Source organism: Trichosurus vulpecula, chromosome 3, assembly GCF_011100635.1.
Source record: "Trichosurus vulpecula isolate mTriVul1 chromosome 3, mTriVul1.pri, whole genome shotgun sequence".
Lineage (NCBI taxonomy): Eukaryota > Metazoa > Chordata > Mammalia > Diprotodontia > Phalangeridae > Trichosurus > Trichosurus vulpecula.
Genome location: NC_050575.1, coordinates 157506519 through 157522655, shown reverse-complemented (window position 1 = coordinate 157522655; position 16137 = coordinate 157506519). Strand labels below are relative to the sequence as shown.

General features: G+C 48.7%; 2 protein-coding genes across 3 annotated transcripts; one reads left to right on the top strand and one right to left on the bottom strand.

Moving 5' to 3' along the window:
• Positions 1–145: 145 nt before the first annotated feature.
• ACOT8 (acyl-CoA thioesterase 8) lies at positions 146–5774 on the top strand. The gene is given in 7 exon segments (XM_036751716.1): positions 146–316; positions 1426–1516; positions 1518–1563; positions 2366–2591; positions 3770–3915; positions 4276–4470; positions 5538–5774. Coding segments are annotated over 7 exon segments (933 nt in total). The 5' UTR covers positions 146–206; the 3' UTR covers positions 5657–5774.
• On the bottom strand, positions 4620–11660 carry SNX21 (sorting nexin family member 21). 2 transcript variants are annotated; one of them, XM_036751714.1, is made up of 4 exons: positions 11413–11637; positions 10383–10680; positions 9782–9939; positions 4620–6956 (listed from the first exon to the last, which is right to left on the bottom strand). In XM_036751714.1, exons 2-4 carry the CDS (start codon positions 10672–10674, stop codon positions 6282–6284), a joined length of 1125 nt encoding a protein of 374 aa, XP_036607609.1. In that variant the 5' UTR covers positions 10675–10680; positions 11413–11637; the 3' UTR covers positions 4620–6281. The 2 variants fall into 2 exon arrangements, with proteins under 2 accessions (XP_036607609.1, XP_036607610.1); XM_036751715.1 differs by having other exon boundaries at positions 5803–6956; positions 11581–11660.
• Positions 11661–16137: the final 4477 nt, after the last annotated feature.

Sequence of the window (16137 nt, the reverse complement as noted above, 5' to 3'; positions counted from 1 at the left end):
CCTCCAAGCGAGCCTGCCGGGGAACTTCCGGATTCGAAGGCCCCGCCCCCTTCTCTCCCGGAAACAAGGGGTGATGGGCAGCTCCGTGGGCGGGTGAAGGCTCCTCCGCAGCCCCGCCCAGGAGCAGATTTAGGAGCCGCTGGCGGCCAGGGCCAGGAGCAGCGGTGTCTGCGCTGTCTCCCTCTTGAGGAGCCCGAGCTCGCGCGATGTCGTCCCCGGTGGATTCGGGGAGCTCCGAGGAGCCCTCAGGGGACCTCCGCAGCGTCTTGGTCACCAGCGTGCTCAACCTGGAGCCGCTGGATGAGGATCTGTACAGGTAGAGGCACCCGCGGCGAACCCCCAAGATCGCGACCTGTCCCATCTATATCCCGACAGGAGCCCCTCCCACTTGCTAGGGCCTGGGGCTGCGGCGGGATGGGATGGCACCCACCTAAGTCCCCCCTCCCTTCCCCCAAGCCGGTGATCCTCCCTCTTCCGTTCTCTTCGCTTTTCTTCGCTCATTCTCTTCCCACTTCTTCGCGATAGGGAGGGAGTCCACGATAGGTGTGTGATCCTAAAAAGCACCTGCTTGGCGGTGGCGGCGGGGAGCCCCAGACCACGCAACCTCGGAATCCCAATGGCCGACCCCTTCCCTATTCACCTTTGGAGGCAGAACTAGCCGGCTTGACCCTTTCTTGCCATGCTGCTGTAATCCGTTTGGCGTGCATCCTTGTTAGTAAATGAGCAACTATGAAGCATCCCCTTTGTGCAAGGGCCGGTGCTAGGTGCTAGGACTACCTACCCTGTCCGCAAAGAGCTTAGCCCGGGAGTCTCTCCTCTCCCTAGGTCGAGAGAGGCCCGCTTCTCCTCACTCACCAAGGCTCCACGATGCCAGGCATGCTGCCCTTCTTCAGTAGAGCCAGGCTTGTGTGTTACATGGCAAGACAGTTTTTGTTTTTTAAAGACCCAGAGACCTAGGCCCCTCCTCTAAGAGGCCAGAAGACCAGGGACCAAGGACTTAGGCTTGAATTCAGAGTAAATTTCCTTGAAGGCAAAAGGTCCCATTCCAGCCTTCCCTACAGTCCTAGGCATAGAAGTAATCACTCAATCAATATTTATTGGATTCTTTATCTGCCTACTTTCCTCACCCCTTCCTGGGACCGGTTGAGAAACCTGGATGCTCTTCTCCATCTGAGGACAAGGTTCATCGATTGTAGACAATATGGGACTTGGTAACTTTTCTCAAACTTTAGTCTGTGTAGTGAAAACAGAAGCAGACTGAGATCATGGGTTCTAGCCCAAGCTTCTGACTCTCTGTGTGCGCTAGGACTAGTTTCTTCCTCTCTCTGGGCTTTAGTTTCCCCTCCTGTAAAATGAGATTAGACTAGATGATCCTCAAGGAATTTGTGTTTATAGGCCTCTTCCCTCTATTTTCTCAATTCACAGGGGGAGGCATTACTGGGTACCCACAACCCAGAGGCTCTTTGGAGGTCAGATTGTGGGCCAGGCCCTGGTGGCTGCAGCCAAATCTGTGAGTGGAAGATGTCCATGTTCATTCCTTGCACTGCTACTTCGTGAGGGCAGGTAACCTTCCCCTTCCTCCCCCCCAGCCATTACAGCATGCATATTTGCATACCTACTTCCATATTCTAGGGAACTTGTTGGGAGTTCTGGGGCCAAAGTTGGCTTTGATTTCTCCTTTGTGTTAACTGCAGAACTAATGATGAATAACGCTCACTTTGACCTTGAATCATGTTCAGCAAAACTTTGTTACTTATGATTTCCTCAGGCATTTTATTCTTATATGTGTTGACCCTGAGATTGGTAGGCCTTCTGCTACCCATTTTGTGAGGCATTGAGATATAAAAGAAAGAGTGCTGGCCTGGGTCAGGGGACTTGGGTTTTATTCTACACACTGCTACTGCCTGTTGTGATGTTGGACAAGTCACTTCTCCTTTCTAGTTCTTTCATCTGCAAAATGGGGGGGCGGGGAGAGGAGCAGGGTCAATCATAACAGGATATGCGTGTACCTCCTTATGGTTTACAAAGCACTTCACGTACGTTATCTAACCTGATCCTCACACAACCCTATAAGGTAAGTAATGTAAGCATTATTTTCTGTTTTACAGATGAGGAATCTAAGGGGGAAAATCACTTAGCCAAGGTCACATAGCTAGTAAGTATCAGGGCCAGCACTAGAACCTAGGTCTCGTGATTACGAATCTAGTGCTCTTTTCATCATACTGAAAGATGGTTTCCAAGGTCCTTGTTAGCACTGATGTTGTGCCCTGAGGTCCCTGGCAGCAGGAACATTCTGTGATTTTCCTTGGTCTCTACTGGAGAGGCTGCACGCTGGCTCACCTAGCTGCCCCCTTGTGCCCTGCAGGGGACCCAAAGGTGCCGGTGTTGTACCAGGTGGAACGGACGCGCACAGGAGCCAGTTTCTCTGTACGCTCAGTGAAAGCCGTGCAGCATGGCAAGGCCATCTTCATCTGCCAGGCTTCATTCCAGCAGACTCAGCCCAGCCCTATACAGCACCAGTTCTCAATGCCATCCGTCCCCCCACCAGAGGAGCTTCTTAGCTATGAGGGGCTCATTGACAAATGCTTACGGTGAGGGGGCATTGTGGTCTGGAGGCGGGAGGGCTGCCCTAGGAGGCAGGAGATTAACCTTAGGGTTCATCTCTGGTACCTTAGACTATGTCCTCAATTTCTTATGAAATAGGAATAACCTCTGCCCTACTTTTTAAGACAGTGATAAGATTATAAATGTGGAAATTTGTTTTGGAAAGGTATAAAAATGCTAAACATATACTCTTGTTAGTGAACGAGACTTTGGGAAGTAGGGTTTCCTGAAGTCTGAGACTCAGAGAGAAAGTTTGGGGTAAGCCTCACCCCAGAATCTCAGTTAGAAGGGACTCAGAAGTCATCTAATCCAACCCTTACCTGAACAGCAATTCCCTCTATTGTCTCATCCAGTATGTTTGCAACCTTCAAGTGACAGGACCTCATGCCCTTTTTTTTTTTTTTTTTTTACCTTGAGAGAGGAACAGAAATGAGGCTGAGTGAAGGAGAGAAGTCTGCATTATCAGAGTTCTCCCTTACCTAGAGAATTGTCAGATGCAGTACAAAATGCCAGGTGTGTCTGGCTGCTTTAATTCAAGTAGGACAAAGGTAATTCATTGGGTGGGGGCAAGAGAGGCACAAAACTGGCAGTAGTAATTAAGAGGTCATCTCTCAATTTTACACAAGGCCAGGTAGGGAGGAAATTGCACACTTAACTACAGAATCTCAGAGTTGAGAGTTATCTCAGAGGTCACCTTTTCAAATTTATATCTGAGAAGGAAGTTCTGTTAACTTCAAGCTTCGTGCTTGACCTCCTGGGATGAGTAATTAACTCCGTACTTCCTCTGTGTTCCGGTCTAGCATTGGACAGCTCTGGTTGTTAGAATTTTTTTTCCTTTATATCCAAAATATGTTCTTCTGAGGCTTTTACCCATGTTTCCTAGTTATGATCTCTGTGACCAAGCAGAAGAAATCTCATCCCTCCTGCATGACTTTGATTTTGGATAGGAAAGGCTAGGGGACACTTCAGGACCTCTTTTGAGCTTGGCACATGGGGGGGTGATGCACTGACTCTGCCACTTACCAGCTGTGTGACTTTGAACAAATCACATCTCTCTGGGGTTCAGTTTCCTCATCTGTAAAACTAGGGAGTTTGATCTCTAACATTCCTTCTGACTATAGACTGGACAAGGAGTAAAGTGACTCCTCATTTTCATTCTTTCCAGGGACCCTGACCTACAGAAGTGTGAAATAGGATTGAACCGAATTGCTGCCCGAGAAGTACCCATTGAAATCAAGCCGGTAGATCTACCCAGACCAGGCCAACAGAAGGCCAAGCAGCTGTTCTGGGTTCGGGCTCGGGGCCACATTGGTAAGAGTTGCTTTTTCTTGCCATATTCATGTCCCCCTCCAAAGGGGTAGGCAGAGCAGCTGAAGTCAGAAATTCCGCTGTAGATGCTCATGGGGCCATTATAAGATCATAGAATTTAGAGCTGGGAGGAATTTTTGTTGCACAGACAAGGAAAATGAGGCCCAGAAAGGGCAAGAAACTTGCCAAGGGTCACATAGGTAATAAGTAGAAGAGCTTGTTTCAAACCCAAGTCTTGTCTTTCCATTGCACCATGTGGTAGTTCAGTCCCTCCCTTCACTCTCCTCTCCTGCATTCCTCTGTGAACCTAAGGTTCAGAAACCCAGCCTTCCTCAGTCTCACCAGCTAAGGGTACCATTTCAGGGGAAGGAGACATGAAGATGCATTGCTGTGTGGCCGCCTACATATCCGATTATGCCTTTCTGGGCACTGCCATGCTTCCCCACTATCACCACCACCGGGTCCGATTCATGGTCTCCCTTGACCACTCCATGTGGTTCCACGCCCCATTCCGAGCTGACCACTGGATGCTGTATGAGTGTGAAAGCCCCTGGGCTGGTGAGTCCAGAAGATGGGGGAAAGATCTGGGCAGCTGGGGTGGGGGTGGGAGGAGTTTTCCATAAACAACTACCACAGAGCATTAAGACCATTTGGAAAGATGAATGCTGAGTGGGGGGGTGGGGTGGCTGTGATCAAGTTGGGGGAATTCCAGCACTGTCACCACACTTTGTCTAGCACTATCCATCGTCTTATTTGATCATACTGTATGTGATCCCCACAACAACTCTGAGAGGAAGTGGCACTGATACCTCCAGATGAATCAACTGTGAAGTCAGTCATAGGATCCAGAGCTGGAACTGGTCTTTGAGATTCATCTAGTTCTCAACCCTTCTCATTTTAAATTTGAGAAAACCAAGTGACTTGTCCAAGATCATGCCAGTAGTTAGTAGCAAATAGCAGAACTGCTAACCTGGGCCCTCTGACTCTCAGGTCCAGGGCTTTCCCTTTGCATCAGATTTGGGTCCTCATAAAACTGCTTACACAAGAGAGGTGGTGTGAAGTCAAAATAGTTTTAGCTGCCAAGACACTGAGAGACATTGCTGGATTTCAGGTCTGTAGTGGGTTATTGAGAAAGCTGGCAGTGTCATGTGGAAAGAGCCCTAAACTAGAAGAACTGGGCTCTGGCCCCATCTCATTTATGAGGCCTCGAGCCAATATGAGCTGTTGAAGCAGTGTGCTATAGAGAGGAAATAACACTGGATTTGGAGCCAGTTCAAAATCTGCCTCTCACATTACACTTCAAAAGTCATGTAACCTAGGACAGACAAGTCACTCAGTTTCCTCATCTGAAAACATGGACAATACCTGTACATAGTTAGGCCTTTATATCATACAGAACTGTTGTGAGGATCAAAAAAGGTTCTATGTAAATGTCCGCTATTCTTACTGTTAAGGAAGAGGTTGTTTGTTGCTATCTCTAGCCTCAGAAGCCACAGGATAATGTACTCTTTCCCCCAGTCTTTCCCTTGGTGGTCTCTTGGCATGATTGATGTGAAGAATAGTGAGGTTTAGGAAGGGTCTGAGTACAGGCTGATTGCTCACTCTCCTTGCCTGCCCACATGCAGGTGGCTCTCGAGGGCTGGTTCACGGGCGTCTGTGGCGACGAGATGGGGTCTTGGCTGTAACATGTGCCCAGGAGGGTGTGATCCGGGTGAAGCAGCGGAAGCTGGACAGTAAGCTGTAGGAGGAAACTACCCCTGGAACCCTTGCATCCATTCCAGTATTCTGTTCTACCCAGAACTGTGGGCAAGGGCTGTACTCCTATAGCACTTTGCCCATAATAAAAACAGGTACCACTCGGAGGGTTCAGCCTTTTTATTCCCCTGGGCCCGAGCAGTTGCTCCACTACCCTGGCCTTCTGAGGAGACTGTACCTCAAAGTCGGATGGGAAAGAGAGAATGGGTGGAGCCCAGTCTGGGGAGGAGTCCATTGCTGCTCCTTGGTAGAGAAACATATGCCAGACTTCCTCTGTTCCCATCACTGCCACCTGCAGGTAAGGCTGACCATAGATACACAGGGCTAGTCAGGGGCACAGCAAAATGGTGACAAGGACTGAAAAGAAATGAAGGTCTCCAGGCAAAGAACCTAGGTTCACATTTGAGACCTGCTGTTTACTACCCTACTTAACCTTGGGCAAGTTATATGAGAAGGAAACAGATCCAGAGAGGTTAGACTAGGGAATCTCTAAGGTCTCTTCTGAATCCTAGGATCTTTCTAGTTCCCTTATCACTTTCTATTGAACCTACCTGTCATTCCATGTCCCCACAGCTTCTCACTCACCATCCTTGTCAAGATGGGAAGAAGCCCTTTTAGTCCAGAGCCTCTCTGATAAGCAATTCCTTGAGGCTGGGGGGTGGAGTGGAGGTGAGGCCAGCTTCTTGTAGGGCCTGGAGTTGGGCCTCTGACTGGCGCTTGTCAATGCCAAGCCTCCAGGAGAGGCGAACATGAGCCTCAAGAAAAGGTCCCAGCAGGGGATGGGAATCACTAGCCCCAAGCAGCTGCAGCGCCTGCTCACAACTCAGCCGTGCCTCGCTGGGTTGCTCCAGCTCTTGGTGGCACACAGCCAGGCCTACCAGAGTCAACAGTGTTCGATGGGCACCTACTGGAGTGCCCAGTTGGATCTGCAGGTGCCAGGCATTAGTCCAGAGTCGTAGGGCCTCTCGGTAGAGGCCAGTGCAGGTAAGCCTTTGTGCCTGTCGAAGCTCGGGTAGAATGAAGAAGTCCTGGAGGTCGGGTGCCTGACGAAGCTCAGGCACAGCCTGCAGGTGCCCCAGGAATTGTTCAAAGGCCCGGCTGCGGCGGGCAATAGTCTCAGCAGTAAAATTCCTCCGTAGGCGTTTTCGGGGAAAGGAAACTGCAGCCATAGGACCACGGAACTGCTGTCGAAGTCGCCGATGTAGTCGTTCGAAGTCGGAGTAGCGCCGGGAAATCTGGGCTGGCGCATGTTCCTGTGACCCGGGGCCTATCAGGGCGATGGTGTAGAGCTGTAGAGGCAAAAGGGCCATTTAGTTGGGTAATTGTCTCTTTTACCCAACCAGATTCCCTTTGCCCACCTCCCTCATTTTCAGCTTCATCACATCATCCCCCTTTCCCACCCCATAGAGTAATAGGACCTGGACAGAGGGAAACCTTGGGCCCAGTACCTAGGGGACCTGGAGACCCACCTTACCTGAGGCTCCTCTGAATTGCCCAGGGTCACAGTGCAGCACAGAGAGAAAGAGACAGAGATGAGATTCATAGCTGGCAGCTCAGGATCCTCACCCCCTAGCAAGCCTGATTTCTTAGCACTGTAGAACACTAGAAGGAACCCTAAATGCCATTTGATCCAAAAATTCTTAACCCTAGAGTCCAGACATCCAAGGAGTCAGGGAATTCTTTTTTTAAATATCGTGATGGTTGTAACTTTATGTATTTCATGGATTTAAAAACATTCTAAGGGGTCCATAAACCGAGGGGGAGGGAGGATTCTGTTAACACCAAAGCATTAGAATCCGGAGTCTTGTCCAGGCCCTTCACAGATGGGGAAGCTGGAACCCAGGGAGAGGAAGTAACTCAACCCAGGTCACACTGCTAATAAGTGTCAGAACTCTGGCACTCTTTTGACTCTTACACTCCAATCTTCTGGCCTTTTCATTTTTAATAGTTTCTATGGGGGCAGCTAGGTGGAGCAGTGAGTAGAGCACCAGCCCTGGAGTCAGGAGGACCAGAGTCCAAATCCGGCCTCAGACGCTTGACACACTAGCTGTGTGACTGTGGGCAAGTCACTTAACCCCAATTGCCCTGCCTTCCCCCCCTCCAAAAAAAGTTTATATAAAAAGGCAAAGAGCAAATTCAGGTTCTCCTATGCCATATGATTTGTCTTTCTACCCATGTAAGGTACCCAGACATCTAGGCAGCTGGTAGCACAATAAATAGAGCTCTGGGCCTGGAGTCAGGAAAATTGATTTCAAATTCAGCCCCAGAAACTCACTAGCTGTGTGATCCTGGGGAAATCACTTAACTTTTGGCCTTATTTTCCTCAACTGCAAAGTGGGGATAATATCTATTTCCCAGGGATGATGAGTGGATTAAATGAGATAATATTTGTAAAGGTTTAGCATTATGCCTGGCACAAAGCAGGTGCTTAAATGTTTACTACAGTCTTCTTCCCTTCCTCAACCTGATAATTAGAGCAGCCAATCAGACATGGAGTAGTAGCATGATTCCGGGTCATAGTCAAATGGCTCCCAGATATAAGACCCATTTTATGCTTTATGCCTTATAAATCACTTTTCACACACAGTGTACAATGGCTCAAATCTAGGGTCCGATATTTACTAGGTGGGTGACCCTGTGTAGGCAAGGCTCATGATATAAAGCAGGAGTGGGGTCAGTTAAGTTGGGACATTAGAAGTCAAGTGAATGATCATTTTGAGGGGATATTCTAGAGGTTTCCTGTCCAGGTAGTTTGGATAGATGACCTCTGAGGGTTCCTCTGGCTCTGAGTCTTTCATTCTAGTGAGGAAGCTAGGTGGCGTCCCAAGGACCCGAGTTCAAATTCTGCCTAAAACATTCATTAGCTGTATGACTTCTGACAGTCACTTAACCTCACTTGGGGGATAATACCTACCTCCCAGGGTTGTTGAGAGTCAAATGAGCCAACATAAAGCCAGGAGGTAAATGCTATTATTTTTCCTGTTTGATAGAGGAAGCAACTATGATAAAAATATGAATAGGGTTTTAAGGCTTAGAAAGAGTTCACTAACAGTAGCCCTATGAAGTATATACCTCAGGTGCCAAGTATGAACCCTATTTTATAGATGGAGGAACCTAGAAGTTATGACTTGGCCATGGTCACACGGCTAGTCCTGGAATTCAAACTTAGGTCTTCTGATTCTCAGGTCCAGCACTGTGGCCCCCGGTGCCGCTTCCCTGTCTGCTGCTGAGGAAACTCCACCATGGCCATCTTTTTTTTATTCTTCCAGTTCCTCAGCTCTGCCTTGATTAACCTATATCCCCACTCTCCTAGCCTGAGCCTGGATTCCTGCTTCCTATCTACATGGTGCTGCTGGAAGGTCTCCAGGTGGGAGTTCTCCAGTTTACCAACAACAGAATGGTAGGGAGGGAATGTACAAATGTGGGAGGAGGAACCCATGGCCTCATTCCTGCCAGGTGTGTGTGTGTGTGTGTGTGTGTGTGTGTGTGTGTGTGCTCGCGAGTGCGCGAGTGCGCTCTCGAGCTCAAGCGAGATAGAGACAGGCTTGGCTACAGTGGCATGTGGGGGGGAGGGGGCACTTTGTGGGACAGACAAGTTCCAGTTATAAGCAAGATTAGCTTCCTTTACCAGCCAGTTTCCAAATTCCATGTCAACTTTCACTGTCACTCATATCTCCTTTATTTCAGCCCCTCCTCCTACCTACAGAGCAGACTGTCAAGAGGCTAGTCCTTCCACCAGCTGCTGCTCTCCCACTTCTTCCTTAGTTACTTCAATTAAATTAAAAAGCATTTGTTAAACTGGTAACTGTCTGTCCTTGAGACGTACTGTTTCTCTTCACCTTCACAGCCTGAATCCTTTCCCTTCCTCTACAGTATTACTCCCATGCAGGCCACTTTTCCCAAGCATGAGCAAGATTCCTTTGCATGTGTGTGGGGAGGTTGTGGCCTTCTAGTCTCCTGATATATCTCAATGGGGGGGGGAGGTGGGGAGAGGAAGACTGGTCTTAGTCCTCCAGATTTGTTTGGGTACAGCCAGCCACCTCGATTGCCCGAGCTTTGAGAACCCAGGCTGGAGGGAACAGGACCCAGCCAATGGAGGGTGGGCCTCACTCACCACGTACTTGGAGGGGGGCTCATTGATGACATTGGCACTGGTCACTTCAAAGAGCAGCCGCTGGGGTACGAGGTTACTTTTTGACTTTTTCCAGAAGTCCTGTAGTTGTCGTGTCAAGAGGTTACTGCCTCGGGGACCATCTGCTGGGGGACTGCGATCTGTTTAGGGATAGGGCCCAGTCAGAGCTTTGATCTGGCTAGCTGGGCTTCTTAGTCAAATCACTTGCTCCTCTGAGCCTGTTTCCATAGTAAAATGAGGTACTAAGCCTGAATGATCGCTAAGGGCCCTTCCAGCTCTAAATCCTGTAACCAACTGATTTGGTTGGGTCCCCGAGGCAGAGTTCTGAAAACAGAAAGATGAAGATTACCCAATCTTTAAGATCTCTTCCTAAAACCTAGGAGGTGAAAGGGGATGTGTTGGGGGTGGGCCCAAGGTGGGAGCGGACCAAAGGCAGAACTGGTCCTTTAAGAATGCTGTAAAATTATTATTTGAAATGCTTGATAATTTAACAGGATGGTTTTAAATGCCCACCGAGTCGGGAGATAAAAGTCAGGGTTAAGGGGCTAAAGATTGCCCTCCCACCTCATTTCCCAGGGCTTGCCTCCATCCTCCCCAGCTCCATCCTCTGCAGGACTCTTAAGTCTTCGGCCTAGAGCAGCCCCTGGTCCCAGAGGATCTCCGTTTTCCTCCTCTTCCTCCTCGTCCTCATCATCTTCAGTGCTGGTGAAGCTCAAAGTGCCACTGAGACGTGTGGATAAGCCCTCGGTATCATCCTCCTCGAGCTCCGAGCTCTCCGGGAAGTCCTCGGCCTCCGTTCCTGGGGTTGGCTCTCCCGAGCCCTCTCCGCTTAGGGCCAGGGCGTGCCTCAGGCGGTGCAGAAGGCGGGAGGCCATGGTGCCCTGGGAGAAAGCAATCGGGGGCGCACGGTTGGGGCAGGGGTACGGGAGAGGGGACGGGCCACCCGGGAAGGAGGCCTTGGCCCGAAGGTAGAGAATTGGAGAGGGCGAAGGATTCTCAGGGAAAGGAGTGAAGGGCAATCGATTAAGAACGCGGGGAAAGGAAGCTCTAGTAATGGAAAGGGAGTCGGGGTCTGTTCGAATCGGGGAGGGGGAGTAAGGAGTGTTTTAAAGGGAGGCGGAGAGTGACTCCGACTGAAGGCGGGGGTTGGGTGGGGAGGAGTGGTCAAAGGGCCCAGCCTGGTTCAGTAGGAAAAATATGGGGAGACCTCAGAATGGCCAGAGGGGATCTTTACTTTGGGGGGTGGCAGGGGGTGGGAGAGGGTAGGCGGAGCGGGCGCGGCCAGCGGGAAGGCAAGGCGGGTGGTCTGTTCTGTTTGGAAGACCAGGGAGAAGGGGATGGGGAGAAGAGACGGAGTCCGGAGTCCTGGCCCAACTCATTTGGGTGGGGGTGGGAGGCGAAACGCAGCCTAGTTAGAAGAGAGGGCGAGAGGCTCCCCATAACTGGAAGAAGACGTTTGCAGAGTCGGGGAGAGGACAGCAGGCTCACCAGCCCCAGTGGGGCGGGAGAAGGTATAGGGGCAGCAGAGGGTGGTGCCCGCCCCGCCCCGCCCCTCCCCGGGAGCCAGAGGTTATGATGGGTTCCAGATGTCCGCCCCTGGGGCGCCCCCTCACCCCTGAGTCTGGGAACCCGGGTTGCGGACTGCAGGACTCTCAACCCGACAGTCTGTCCAGCAGTCGGAGGGTGGGTTGGAGGTCAGGAGTCCCAAAGCAGGAGGCCTCCTTTCCAGTCCTCTCAGCCCGGTGGCCCGGTCCGGCCCGGCCTAGCCCACAGCTGCTCACCGAAGCCCGAGAGATGGGATGGCCTCCCCACTCGGCTCCGCGGCTCCCTCCGGTCTCTTCCTGCCACGGCCCCGCCCCCGACTCCGCCTGCTCCGGCTCGCTGGCTTTGGGAACCTAGGAGCGAAAACCACTGGCCCGGTCAATCGCAGGACTCCGTGGCCGGTACCAGTTCGGTGTAAGCGATGGAAAAACGGTTATAATGAGGAACTTGCAAATCTGGGATCTTGCAGTGCGAACCCTGGAATCCCGACCCTAAAGTGTGAAAACCCAAGTCCAGAATCTCGAACCCTTGGAATTGGGATCCACCTACTTAGATTGAATACCTCTACCCCATCCGGATAGGCGCTCACCCAGCAGTCCTCTCCAGAAACAACACCGAAATGGCCCACACCTACCCTCTCTCTCCTAAGATCGATCAATCAATAAATATTTATTAAGCACCAACTTTTTGCTAGGCTCTGGTGATCCAAAGACAAAATGAATGGAGCTTACCTTCTTCAGGGGAAGCATGAGCACTCCTGTTAGTGTGGACTAAAGGAATCGAAGGAGGAGGGACCAGGATCAAGAAAAGCCTCACATTTCTAGCTGGGTGTTGAAGGAAACTAGGGATTCTGTGAGGTGGAGATGAGAAAACTATCCCAGGCATGGGCTACGACCTAAAAAGTGTAAAAGGGCACTGAGAAAGGAGATGGGATGTCTTACGGGAACAACAAGAAAGTCAGTTCACTAGTAGCATTTTGAAGGGCTCTTCAGGGCTTGCTGAAGCCCTTTCTAACAAAGTAAAAATCCAATTATCCCTCACATGGATGTTGAGTAGTCTTTTTTTAAAAAAACTTTTTTCAAAGCACTTTCTTGGCCATTATCTCAATACCTGTAACCAGTAAACCTAATCCCCACGAGGGTGGAAACTTCAGAAAGCATGCTGGGTGTCTGCAGTATTTAAAAGGCAGAAGTCTTGGGTTCCAGCCCTGCTCTGCCACTTAGCTTTTTGACTTTGGTCAAGCCATTGTCCAAGTGGATGATCTTTATTTTCTTTCCTTATAAAACTGAGGGATTGTATTGGGTGGTTTCTCAGGTCCTTTTCTTCCAGCTGTGATGTTGTTTTCTAAGTCCTGTTTCAAGTTCTGACCTATAAGCCCCTGGGAAATGAATGAAAAAGCATTTTGTTAAGTATTTGATAAATACCAAGCACTTTGCTGAGCACAAATACAAAACACAAAAGCAAAGACAGTCCTAGTACTCAATGAGCTTTCATTCTAATAGAGAGATAGCAAACTTTGGGAAAAGCGGAGATCAGGTAGGGTCAGTTTGAGCCCTGAGTGGGGCCTTAGGAGAATTAAATGATCTATTCCTTCCAGGAACAAAGGGTTGAGTCTAGAGTTGGAGAGGAAGAAGGAATGCAGCCAGCAAAACAGTTAGGAAGCTGACTATAATCAGGAAGTGAAGCCTACCTACAATAATAGTGGACCAGATGAGGCTTTACCAACTGCGACTGCTGGGGCATCTGTGCAGAAGTTCTAGAGAAGAAAGAGTTAAAAAAAAAAAAAACAAAAACAACTTCAGGACATAGTTCCTGGTTCCTGTGGGAGTAGAAAGTGATTTGTGAAATAACTTACCTGAAGAATGCTTCTAGTCCTTGACTGCTAGAACACCAACTTCCCTTTAAGCTTCTGACCTTCTCTCTGACAGCCTTAGTGTAGGGAGGGTCCTATCTGATTGGGGGAAAGATGTCAGTCAGTACTCCCATCAGAAAAGGGGCTCCCCCTCTCCCTCCAGCTCCATCCCCATTTTCTCCTAACTTTGTAGAACATCCACAGCTAGGAGAGCATGGGAGAAATCTCTGGAGACCTGTGACCTCAGTAGCTCTATTCTTCTCTGGGCACCTTTAACCTAGAGGAATTGGCATTTGATAGGAAGTAAAGACAAGTCTTTGGCCCTCAGTGCCCCACCCCTCTCTGGACCCTCTGAAGTACATTGTACTGCTAAGACTAGAAGGGGCAGTCAAATGCTAAAGTTGGATAAGAATACCCCGGAAGCCAATTATGCCAAGTCAGTGAATTATGGTCTAGTGAAAAAAACCAATGGGCGGAGAGCCAAGAGAGCTTTGCTTAAGACTAGCTTAGTCCCTAATTCATTCTGTGCCCTTGGGTATGTCACTTTATCCCTGGATCTGTTTCTCTGCCTGTCAGATGGGGACAAAAACACAAGGTTACAATCTTAGAATCACAAAACTGGAAGAGAACTAAGCAATCAGATCATTCAACCCACTCATTTTCCACAGGTCCAAACTGAAGCCAAGAAAAGGGACATGACTTGCCAAAATCACAGCAAGTTAGTGGCAAAGCTCAGGATAGAACCCAGCAGACCTAACTTCTAACTTTTCCCCCAGAACCACACTGGGTCAGAATGAGCTGGATGAATTTTGATAATCAAACACTCAATCAGCAAACATTTATTAAGTGTCTCCTATGTTACAGGCACTAATTAAGCTCAAATCCAGGGGTGCAGAATACTGCACTAGGAGTCAGGAAGACATGAGTTCAAATCCTGCCTTAGACACTTACTGGCTGTATGATCCTGGAGCAAGTTTCTCTGAACAAGGGCAGGAATTCAATGTCAAAGAGGGTATTCACTGATGAGGGCACCGTCTCTGGGAACCCCTTGAACCCTTGAACTCTCCTTGAATCTTCCCACTTGATCTGGCCTTGGCCTGAGGCTATAACCATTAGGCCCAAATGCCTACCTTGCCCAGTCCTCTATCGTCCAGCTGTTTCCCACCCTTAATCCTGTTTCCCATCCTTAATCCTGATCAAAATATCTATACCCTAGCTCTGTTACCCCAGCCCTTTATGGGTTGTCATTTCCATATGGCCTTCAGCTATTTCCCCCACCCTGGAGTCTGACCTCATCCCAGTTGCTTCAAGCTCCTCCTTAGACTCCTCCTTAAGTCCCTCCCTAGACCCCTCCTCTGGTCACCCCAGACCACCCCTCAATCCCTCCCACAACCTTTGTGTATATAATCTCCATCTTGCCTCCATGAGGGGGTCAGAACCAATCTAGCTCAGATTGGTCTGGCCCGTTTTCCTTACAGGCGTCGCAAGGGGTGGGATCTCTTGGGGCAGGCCAATGTGGCTAACTCTTAATAAACTTTATCTTTTCCCTTGGCTGAGAAAGCTTGAGTCGAATTCTTTCGGCAGGACCTGGTGTGTCGGTAGTTTGGGGTGTCGAGCACCTCTCACCCCAAACCCTCATCATTCACCACTGCCTTGATCATCAGGCATCAAAGGTTCAAGGGGAAAACGTGTGCATTTGGAAGACAGGGATGGTGTAGGGGGAGGGAAACTGGAATGTGTATGTAAAAGGGAATATGAGATAAGACTTGTAAAGTAGGCTTTTGTTGAAATATTGTTGAGGGTCATTGGAGACTAGGCCAAGAAATATGATTATTTTACAGATAAGGAAACTGAGGTTCATAGAAGTTGTGGAAAATATTATACTATTTTATATCATTTTTGTAATTTCAATAAGACTCAGGGCCTGAACTACTTAACCAGAAGAAAAGCCTGATCCTAACAGTCTCTTTGTTCTCTGAATAAGCTCAGAGATATCTCTATCTTATTTCAACAAATCCAGATGGAGCATTCCTTGCTCTGTCCATGGCCATTAAGGGTGAAAACCTTGACCCCAGACACTATCTTGAATTATGTGACTTTTTCTTATCTTAATATTTTATGGGCATATACTATGTTGTGGAATGTTAGAGATCCTGGGGTTGTAATTCCAATTGACACTTTGTCAACTATCTAATTTGTTGTATTTACAATCTATTCCATTAAGGAAAATCCTCTTCTTGTATCATGGTTAAACATACATGGGGGTCATAAAAATGAGGTCATACAGGCTTGCTAGCTCTGCTAAAATAACGTATATAAGTTTTCTCATTGCTTTGTTCAGGCAGCCAGAGTTTATACTCTGACTCCTTGTACGTACAAGTAAGATAGCTCTGCTATGCTTTAAGGGAAAAATAATAAACAACATGGATTTTTCTATCACCTAGCTCTGTTGTTTCCTTCAACCAAATTTTCAGGTTTAACAAAGTTAAGATTTATCCTTGGTCATAAGGTGAGTGACTCAGACCTACCTTGTTCTTCCAGATTTCCCTGTTACTCTAGAAGATATCACCCACCATAGGATCGTAGACTTCGAGCAGGAAGGGACCTTAGAGGCCATGGAGTCCACACCTCTCATTTGATGATGAGGAAGCTATTGCTCAGAGAAACTTGCTTTAGGATCATACAGCCAGTAAGTAACTAAGGCAGGATTTTAACTCATGTCTTCCGGACTCCTAGTGCTGTACTCTACTCTGGGTTCTTGTGACTCCTCTCTTTCTTTGGTTGGTTCACCTCCTATGTGTCTCCTTTTCTGGGTCATCATTGTTATCTGTTCAAAGTAGATTTTGGGGAGAACATAGCTGACTCCATTTTATCCTGTATTTGCTGTTTACATTTCACCCTCTTTCTGCATGATGCCTCTTTGACAGGTACAGAATGTCTCCTT